This window comes from Arachis hypogaea, chromosome 15, assembly GCF_003086295.3.
Source record: "Arachis hypogaea cultivar Tifrunner chromosome 15, arahy.Tifrunner.gnm2.J5K5, whole genome shotgun sequence".
NCBI lineage: Eukaryota > Viridiplantae > Streptophyta > Magnoliopsida > Fabales > Fabaceae > Arachis > Arachis hypogaea.
The window spans coordinates 82853824-82864732 of NC_092050.1; the positions used below are offsets into that span (position 1 = coordinate 82853824).

The window sequence follows — 10909 nt, forward strand, 5'->3', positions numbered from 1 at the left end:
TGTTGTTGTTGTTGTTGTATACCATTATTTTGTATTTCTATAAATGATAAAAAAATATAAAATTATTTTATAAAAGTTATTTATATTCATGATAATTTTTTTTAAATATATTTTAAAATTTATCTTATATTATTTACTGTGTAAATAAAATAAATAATAGTACACAATAATATAAATTATGTCTAAATTATTTATATCAATAAATAAAATATTTAAAATTTTTATTTAAAAATTATTTTTTTGAATGGTAATAATAATTTTTTTTGAAATTAAAAGTGATAATAATTTGAAACTTCTATTTAAAAGAAAAGAAGATTATGCTATTTGAGGTATAAGTAGTTGGCATAATAATAACTCAAATTACTCACTAGTCAATGGTCATTAATATTATTCGCCCCACTATAGTCTCTACTTATTCTTTTCAATTTCTAAGTTTTCAACACTATATATCTATATATGAGAGAGCGCAGACGCACCCACATTTCACGTTGAATACCCATCAATACTCTTTCTTCTTTCTTGTGTTGTATCTGAGCAACAGCAACAATGGCAGCAGCACCTTCTCCATCGTCGGTGAAGCCCGTGCCTTTGCTGAAGGACGAGCTAGATATCGTGATTCCAACTATCCGAAACCTGGATTTCTTGGAGATGTGGAGGCCGTTCTTCGAGCAGTATCATCTCATCATCGTTCAGGACGGTGACCCTTCCAAGACCATCAAGGTCCCCGAGGGTTTCGACTACGAACTCTATAACCGCAACGATATCAACAGGATCTTGGGACCTAAGGCTTCTTGCATCTCTTTCAAGGACTCTGCTTGCAGATGCTTTGGCTACATGGTTTCAAAGAAGAAGTATATCTACACCATCGATGATGATTGCTTCGTATGAACCACACACACTCTCTCTCTCTCTCAATTCTTCTGTTCTTTTTGCTGAATTCAATGTGTTTGTGGTTTCGAATTGACCTGCTTAAAGGTTTGGTAAAATTTTGATTTTTATGTCTTTTTGCTGGTTGATTTTGGATTTGGGCGTGATTTTTAAATGTGTGGATTTTGCTTTTGCTTTTGAGGTTACTTACATGGTAGAATTCGGTTCTTTATGGGGTTAGCGTGCATGCTTTATAGAGATTGTGCTAGATCTAGCTTACTGTGAGGTTGATCTTGTTTGATTGCTCGATGCCGCTATTTCTGTTCAATTGTTTGATTTGTTATAGAATTTTAGCTTGAGCTTGTTCTGTTTAGTTAGATTCGGTGAAACTTAACTCTTTTGATTCCTCTCATTGTCTATTTTGAGTATGCGTGAAATGACCAATATTTAGGGTTTGAATTGAATTGATTTTATTTGATATGAGTTTGATATTGGGATGTATAGTGTCTAATTTTGAAGATTTGTTGACTTGACACTCAAAATCTTGAATTAACTTGTTAGTACTTACAAATCCACTTTAAATGAGATTTGTTTGGTAGATTAACAGATTTCTTTGATAACAACTTGTTTGTTCTATTATTTATATTTTAATTTAAATGTTGGTGCGATCTGGTCAATTATTTATATGTTAATTTAAATGTTGCAGGTTGCTAAAGATCCATCTGGCAAGGATATCAATGCACTTGAGCAGCACATTAAGAATCTTCTGTCTCCATCCACTCCACATTTCTTCAACACCCTCTATGATCCTTACAGAGAAGGCACTGATTTTGTCCGTGGATATCCTTTTAGTCTTCGTCAGGGTGTCCCCACTGCTGTTTCCCATGGCCTTTGGCTCAACATTCCGGACTATGATGCTCCAACACAGCTTGTCAAGCCTCATGAGAGGAACACCAGGTATGTAAATCTGTTGTCTAATTTGAAGCCAATACCAATATGTAGTTTTTAAGGCACTTTGAAATTCATAGCCCTGTTTCAATTGCTGAATTAATAGTGCATATGTTTTAGGTATGTTGATGCTGTTCTGACCATTCCGAAAGGAACATTGTTTCCCATGTGCGGTATGAATTTGGCATTTGACCGCGAGCTGATCGGACCTGCTATGTACTTCGGACTCATGGGTGATGGTCAGCCTATTGGACGATATGATGATATGTGGGCTGGCTGGTGCATGAAGGTATGTTTAATCATATGGTCTGATTCTATTAACAACACCTTGAATCAAAAGAGTCAGGGTACCTTTTTTTATTATCATCAACTGTTAACAGACATAGCTGTTGATTCAATGAGACATTAGATTCATCATAGCACTACGAAAATGCTAAAGATCTAATGTCTCACATGTCACATACTTCTAAATTGATTAATAGAATATATACTTTGCTAGTTCCATGAAAGAAACTATTTTCCTTTTCATGATCTGAAACTCATGTATGTTACATTGTTGAATAAACAGGTTATCTGTGACCATTTGGGATTAGGTGTGAAGACTGGTCTCCCATACATTTGGCACAGCAAAGCAAGCAATCCATTTGTGAACCTCAAAAAGGAGTATAAAGGCATCTTCTGGCAAGAAGACATCATTCCCTTCTTCCAATCCGCCACTCTTCCTAAAGAATGCACCTCCGTCCAGAAGTGCTACATTGAGCTCTCCAAGCAAGTCAAGGAGAAGCTTGGCCCTATTGATCCCTACTTTGTCAAGCTTGCTGATGCCATGGTCACTTGGATCGAAGCATGGGACGAGCTCAACAGCCCATCTGACACCAATTCCTCAAAGAAAGCCAATGGAGCTCCTCTTCCTGCTGCTTCTAAGTGAGAGCTTGTAATAGTTGCGGACTGTAGTTTTATTTAAAAACCATAATAGTTCCTTGCCAGTTTTAAATATTTATTTTATTATCATTATCATTACCATTTTTGTTGTTGTTATTATGATTAATATTATTATTGCCGAAATTATCAAACAATTTATTCATATTTATGCTGGTATATTTTATGGAAGAGGCCATTGATGGGTATGAAATCCTCCTTTAATGCTAGTTGCTAACCATTAGGGTTTGTATATTTATCATTTAATCTGTAGAAAATAGAAGATTGACAGATTGTGATATTGGCTAGAGCGAGGCAACTGGCAATTGCTATGGTTTTCTTTACTTATTCGGTATTTTCAAATCATGAGTTACAATTAACTGTTTGTGATTTTTTTTTTTTATTTTTCCTCTGTTTTCAAATTTTGTTTTTGGTGAAGGCATAGAATTCAAAACATGCTTTCTTTTTCAAGAATATTCTAAATTCTATTGTGTTAGTGTCGGTGGAGCTTTGTCTCCTCTTGGATTTAGTTCCCTACCTTCCTGAGTTTCCTCCCTCTTCAAATTTTGTCTCAGTCGTATGATTGGCTTGAATTCAAAATTAATATATAAAGGGAACCAAACCTGATGGAATTAAGCAAGCAAAGTCGCTAAGAGATAAGGTATTTAGGTTCACTGTTGCAAATACCCAAAAAAAGGTTCATTGTTGCATTGTTAAATAGAAAGATTCAAAATTATTTTACTGTCATTTAATAAAATATATATAAAATTTCCCTAATACGTGTTCGAAAAATAAAAAAATTATTATAAAAAAACTATGCAAAATTTAGTTTTCAATATTGTTTCGAGGGTTACCTGAAATGTTAGTTTGGGCCTGAACGTGAGGTCCAGACTCCTCCTTATAGCGTAGCGTCCAACTTGTTCTTGCGCCGAGGTGTCGTCGTCCGAGTTCCTCGTGAGGAGGTGGGGGGTGGTACCTGCAAAAGACTCCGATGCTTAAGTTAGCAAGGGCTCTAAGCAGGTTTTTAGTAGATTAGAACATGTATATACCTGAGGGGTGTCGGTGTATTTATAGTAGATTAGATAACCACCTTTGTTGGAGTAGTTCTATCTTTATTGATGGATAACCATTCCTTTTATCTTGAGATTTTGTTAGGATCAATCTTTTAGGGAAGATAGAGATAGTTGGAGAGATTCGAGGAGGCAATTACTTATTTGGATAAGTAAAACTGGACCTTTTTGTCGTGTCCAACCTCTTAGGAGGTTGGGTAGGTGGGAGATCGAACGATGTCTATAGGTCGGACTTTATTCCTTTTGGATCTGGCTGAATTGTGGGTCAGTGCATGAACAGTGCCCCTGCTCAAGGTCGAGCTTTACAAAGTCGGACTCTAGCAATTAGATGACCAAGTTGAAATGTTGAGCTATGGAGAAGTTGTTCAGTAGTTTTGAGGTCTGAAGCCAAGAAGGTCGGTCGACTCAACACGATTTGAATGATGTAACGTTTTTGTAACGTTATTCCGTAACCATTTGTGTGCTTTTGCCGTGCGCTATCATCTTGTTGTAGTGTAGTTGTTACTTTGTTGTTTTATAATCTGATATTACAAGTCGTTTTAATGTTCTGTGCGACTTGCTCTCTTTATACGACTTGTTTTTGGCCAACTCTTTTTTCTAGAACTGATTTGTATAACTCGTTCTTTCCGAGTTATTTAAGGCTTGTAGGCTCTGTATGACTGGTTTTAGCACATCTTGCTTAATCAAAGAATATATTTTGTCATAATTTCGTACAACTCGTTCAATTCGAGTTGCTTTGAAGATGCATGACTTGTTTTAATACAAATCACCTTTCTGAAACTTATAGTTTTGATTTCTTATGACTCGTTTTGATATAAATCGTTTATTTCAAAACTCGTAATTATTTCTGAGTATAACCTCATCTAACTCATTCAATGCGAGTAGTTTTAAGGTTTTACGATTTATTTTATTTCAAATCGTTTTAATTAAAATGTGGCTATTTCTTGATCTGATTTCTTACAACTCGTTTAAATTCGAGTTGTTTTTAGGACTTCACAACTTGTTTTAAGTACATATTGTTTGCTTTGAGTCATTTTAAAGTATCAGATCATCTTTATAGCCATCGGACTTCGTTGCTTTGTCTATCGTGCCCCTGCTCAAGGTCGAGCTTTATAAAGTCGGACTCGAGCAAATAAGCCGATAGGATTATCGAATGAAGTCTTTCAATGATTTGTTCAACTCGTTCGATTCGAGTTGTTTCTAGATTGATAGAATTTTATACGACTTGTTTTTAATACAAATCGCTTAGATCATATGGTTATTTTTTACTCGATTTCGTTCAACTCATGAGCTTGAGTTGTTTTAAATCATCAAGCCATATTACACCAATTTGATCCTCATCACTTTATCCGAGCGACCATTAAAAAGGATGGCTCGAGATTTTTGCGCTTTCTCGAGAATAAATTGGCGCCTTGGTTGAAGGGATTATACGCTTATTCCATCTCATTTCTGGTTTTTACAAGGTTGTCATCCTTGTGTATGATACAACTCGTTTCACCCAAGCTGTTTTAATTGAAGGATTATTTTTACGTTTTGATTTTGCTCAAAACGTTTACAATCCTTTTTTTCCTTTCCAACTTGTTTCTGTAAGAGTCGTTTGGTTGAAGGTATTTTTTCTTGTCATTTTTGTTTTTACCCTTTTAATTTTTTACAACTCATTTTATATCGAGTTGTTTCAATTTTGCTTTAGTGATTCATTTTGATACAAATCACATTTTAATGCTTTGCTTTAATGATTTGTTTTGATACAAATCACTTTTAAAGATTTGCTCTCAAGTTGACACGATTTGTTCTTGATACAAGTTCGTTGTCTAAGAACTAGAGTTTTCACGTAAAACCACTTTAATGAAATAATAATCTAACTACCCGAAACAAGTTAAAAAATATAGAAGTTTTGTTTTTAAAATATAAAGGTGAAATTTGAATTCAATGAATTTTTCTGAGTTGGAAAATGTATCTTTTGTAAAAAGGAGTACCGAGGCTTAAGCCGGCAGTACCAGCTCTAGTCTGTCTGGTACTACGTATTTTAGTAAAATAAGATTTTAAAAATTTAATTTATTATTTTGAAAGGACAAAAATAATTTAGAATGTAAAATCGGGCACTAATTCTAAAGGTTTTGGCCCAAAGTGGGCCAAATGGACCAAAAATGGTAACGGGTTAAACCGGGCCCAATTCGGGCCCAAGGCCAACATATATATGCTCAGTAAATGAGCTTTCAGCTTATTTTCACCACCAAAGAGAGAGAGAAACGTGGATTAAGAGAGAAGGGAGAAGAAAAAAGGTGTCACTATTCATTATCACCTTCTGGGAGCTATAACATGAGCTACGATGCTCTGATTGACGAGCCGTTTGCAGTCACGCGAAGCTCTCGTTGAGCTCTTCGTTGAGCTCTAGGAGCGGGTAATTGTTGGGTTTTATCCCTAATCTTGTTGGATAAGGTAAAGTCTCACTAAACCCTTATGTTTAGTTATTTTGTGAACCCTAGGTTTGATGTTGGTATGTTATATGATGTTAGATTGAGTTTTGGAGTTTGTTGGAGTGATGCTTGGTGGTTTTGAGCTTGGTGGCTTTGCTTGGTGTTTTGAGTTGCGTAGGAATCGACCAAGGTATGGTTTCAGTTTTCTTTATGTAATATCTAATGTTTCTGAAAACATAGGCTAGTAGACCTTAGGATTGGATTGAACTGATGTTAATTGTTGGTTGTTGTTGATTATTGTGGTTGATGATGACTGTTGAGAATTATTGTTGTTAACGAGGGGTGTTGAGAATTATTGTTCATGCCAGGTGAGAGGCCTTCAGTTGAAACTTTCTTGTCCCTCCAGCCTTTAGGTACTTTCTTCTTAGTACCTTTGTGCTTTGAGCTTGTTGATGGCTACCCAACACCAAACTTAGAATTGATGTCTAGGGGCTCTGTAAAGTTCTGCACAGAAAGAGAGGGTTGGAACACTAGGTGTTGCCCCATGGTCACTTTCTTATCAGAGGGAGAATTGGGATTGGACATCTTGAACAAGGATGACAGAGTCACCCTCATCCTCTCCTATGTCTAAGATTATGAAGTTTGCAGGGATGTAGTGGTTTTCAACTTTTACCAAGACATCCTCCACTAAGCCATATGGCTTCTTCATTGTCTTGTTTGCCATCCCCAATGAGATGTTTACAGCTTGTACCTCAAGGATTCCCAGCTTCACCATTACAGAGAGTGGCATAAGGTTTATGCTTGACCCTAGGTCACACAGAGCCTTGTCAAAGGTCATAGTGCCTATGGTGCAAGGGATCAAAAAGCGTCCAAGATGTGGAAGCTTCTGAGGTAGCCTCTGCTGAACCAAAGCATGGAGTTCTTTGGTAAGCAGTGGAGGTTCTTCCTCCAGTGGCTTTGTATCAAATAGTTTGGCACTCAGCTTCATAAGAGCTCCTAGGTACCGAGCAACTTGCTCTTTCCTAGTGTCTTCATCCTCATCAGAGGATGAGTAGTCATCAGAACTTATGCACTACAGAAGTACATGCAAAGGAACCTCTATGGTCTTTATGTGAGCCTTGGGTTCCTTTAGTTATGGGATAGAGATTTCTTGAGTGGGACTTAATCACTCAGAAGGTGGGCTTTCACTGGCATTCAACGTTAGCTCTGTTAGCTTATTGGGCATCAAACGTCCATGTTGTACACCCTTCCTGGCGCTAAACGCCAGTTCCTCTGTCTTTTTGGGCGTTGAACACCCAACATGGGTATCCTTGCTGGCGTTCAACGCCAGCATCCCTGGATGTGTGGGCGTTGAACGCCCAGTGAGGGGTTCCTCACTGGCGTTCAGCACCAGGTTGCTTGCCTGTTTGGGCGTTGAACGCCCAGTGAAAGGTTGCTCATCGGCGTTCAACGCCAGAGTTTTTGGGTGTTTGGGCGTTGAACGCTTAGCCACTGCTCCATGGCTGGCGTTCAATGCCAGCTCTGCTGCCAGGACGGGCGTTGAATGCCCAGTGAGGGGTTCCTCACTAGCCTTTAGCGCTAGGCTTGCTGCCAGATTGGGCGTTGAACGCCCAGTGATATGTCCTTCATTGGTGTTCAACGCCACCCCATTCTCCTCAGATTCGGCCTCTACCTCCATGGTTATGGCATTGTACTCTTCTCTTGGATTCACCTCAGTGTTACTTAGAAGAGTGTCAGGAGGAGTCTCAGGGATCCTCCTGCTCAGTAGAACAACTTGTACCTCCATATTTTTAATGGAGGACTTTGTTTCATTCATGAAACTATGAGTGGTCTTAGAGAGGTTGGAAACCAGAGTAACTAAGTCAGAGAAGTTCTGCTTAGAGGTTTCCATATTCCCTTGAGAAGATGGGAATGGTGGTCTGTTGTTGAACCTATTCTAGTTCCTTCCACCTTGATTGTTATTGAAACCTTGCTGAGGTTTCTGTTAATCCTTCCATGAAAGGTTAGGATGGTTCCTCCATGAAGGGGTAGGTGTTTCTATAGGGTTCTCCCATATAATTCACTTCCTCCATAGTGGGTAGATCAAGATCATAAGCTTCTACTTCAGAAGAAGCTTCCTGAGTACTGTCAGATGCAGCTTGCCAGTCTAGTGCTGGGAGATCATATTAACCTGTTAGGTCAAGATCTTATTATGAGCCAATATGGCATTCAGAGTATGAACTTCAAGAACTCCTTTCTTCTGAGAGTTCCCATGATTCACATGATTTCTTTCAGAAGTGTACATGAATTGGTTGTTTGCAACCATCTCAATGAGTTCTCTTGCTTCTACAGGTGTTTTCTTCAAGTGGAGTGATCCACCTACAGAGCTATCCAATGAAATCTTGGATAATTCAGATAGACCATCATAGAACACGCCTATAATAGACCATTCTAAGAGCATATCAGGAGCACATCTCCTAATTAGTTGCTTGTATCTTTCCCAAGCTTCATAGAGGGATTCTCCTTCTCTTTGTCTAAAGGTTTGAATATCCACTCTAATTTTGAGGAGGAAAGAATTTAGCAAGAAAATCATTAACCAGCTTTTCCTAAGAGTTTAGACTCTCTTTTGGTTGGGAATCCAACCATGTCTTAGCTCTATCTCTTACTGCAAAGGAAAAGAGCATAAGCTTGTAGACTTGAAGATTTACTCTATTAGTTTTAACAGTATCACAGATCTGCAAGAATTCAGCCAAGAACTGATGTGGATCTTGCATTGGAAGTCCATGGAACTTGCAGTTCTGTTGCAGAAGAGAGACTAACTGAGGCTTAAGCTCAAAATTGTTAGCTCCAATGGCAGGTACAAAGATGCTTCTGCCATATAAGTCAGAGGTAGGCATGGTGTAGTCACCAAGAACCTTTCTTGCTTCCTCTTGAGGTTCGACCATGTCTCCTAGTTCTTGTTCAAAACTTTCTGAAAGATCTCTTCCGGAGTGTTGTGCTATAGCTTGTTGTAAACGCCTCCTTAGAGTTTTCTCAGGTTCAGGATCAAGATCTAAGAGGGGTTCTTTATCCCTGTTCCTGGTCATAAACAAGAAAAGAAGAAAAGAAAAGAAAGGAAGAAAGCTTTTTGTGCTACTTGGCCAAGAGCTCCCAGTGAGATGTGAAGAAAGAAGTAGATAGAAGAAGTGAAGATGTAGGGTGAGAGAAGAGGAGAGTTCGGATGATATAAGTAGAAGTGAGAAGGAGTATAAATAAAAAGTAAATAAGAATTAAAATATTTTTGTTTTTGTTTTATTTATTAATGTAATTCGAAAATTAAGGTTAATAATTTAAAAAGAATTAAAAATTAGTTAATGAATTTTTGAAAATAAAAGAGAGAGAAGAAGAGAGAGTTTTCGAAAATTAAGATACAGAAGAGTTAGTTAGGAAGTTTTGAAAAAGAGGAGAAAGAAGATAAGTAATTAATTAAGAAAATATTTGAGTTTAAAATAAGATAAGAGATAAGATAAGAAAAGATTTGAAATTAAAAATTTAAAATTAAGAAAAGATAAGATAAGAAATTAAAAATATTTGAAAAAGATTTAATTTTAAAATTTGAAGTTAGAAAAGATAAGATTTTGAAAATTGATTTTGAAAAATATATAATTTTAAAGTTTGAACTTTGAAATAAGAAAAGATAAGATTTTGAAAAAGATATGATTTTTGAAAAAGATATGATTTTTAATTTTGAAAAGATTAGATCTTTTGAGAATTGACAACTAGGATAAGATAAGATAAAAATTTTAAAATTAAAATCTTAATTTTTAATGTTAATTTTTGAAAATTAAGTTAAAATAAAAATGGAAAAGATATTTTTTATTTTTGAATTTAATGAGGAGAGAGAAGAACAAGTAAAAGACACAAAACTTAAAATTTTTAGATCTAATGCCTCATGTTTTCGAAAATTTGAAGGGAAAACAAAAAGGGACACTAAACTTAAAAATTTCAAGTTCAAAACACAAAGAAAACACAAGAACACTTTGAAGACTAACAAGAACACAAAGAACAAGACTCAAGAAACTCAAAGAACAGAAGAACAGACACAGAACACAAAACTTAAAGAATTGAAACAAGACTCAAACAAAAAGACACTAAATTTAAAAATTTTTAGAAAAAGAACTCAAGATTTTCGAAAATTAACTCAACAAGAACAAAAACAAAGACTCAAAAAGATAAAGAAAGCTAAGAATGCTTGAAAATAAACTGCTTGAAAAAAATTTTTTTTTGAAGAAGTTTTAAAATTTTTGGAAAAGAAAATAGAAAACAGGTATGACTTAAACCAAGAACAAAGATTAAACAAAGAAAAGAAAAATAATTTTGAAAAAGAGAAGAAGAAAATAAAAATAAAAGACTCAACTAAAATTAAAAGACTCAATTAAAAATGATCAAGAAATAAAGTCCCTAATCTAGGGAGCAAGACAATCCGTTAGTTTGTCCAAACTCAACAATCCCCGGCAAACGGCGCAAAAAACTTAGTGCACGAATCCCCACACTTTCGTACAGCTGTACCAGCAAGTGCACTAGGTCGTCCAAGTAATACCTGAGTGAGTCAGTGTCGATCCCATGAGGATTATGGTTTGAACCAAGCTATGGTTATCTTGTAGGTCTTAGTCAGGCAAATCAGAAGGTTGCTGGATATGGAGTTGTATTAGGAATATATTGTATATATTA

General features: G+C 36.2%; 1 protein-coding gene across 1 annotated transcript; it reads left to right on the forward strand.

The window, feature by feature from the left end:
- The first annotated feature begins 376 nt into the window (after window positions 1-376).
- On the forward strand, window positions 377-2947 carry LOC112750391 (probable UDP-arabinopyranose mutase 1). The gene is made up of 4 exons (XM_025799106.3): window positions 377-882; window positions 1574-1824; window positions 1936-2104; window positions 2384-2947. Exons 1-4 carry the CDS (start codon window positions 547-549, stop codon window positions 2741-2743), a joined length of 1116 nt encoding a protein of 371 aa, XP_025654891.1. The 5' UTR covers window positions 377-546; the 3' UTR covers window positions 2744-2947.
- Window positions 2948-10909: the final 7962 nt, after the last annotated feature.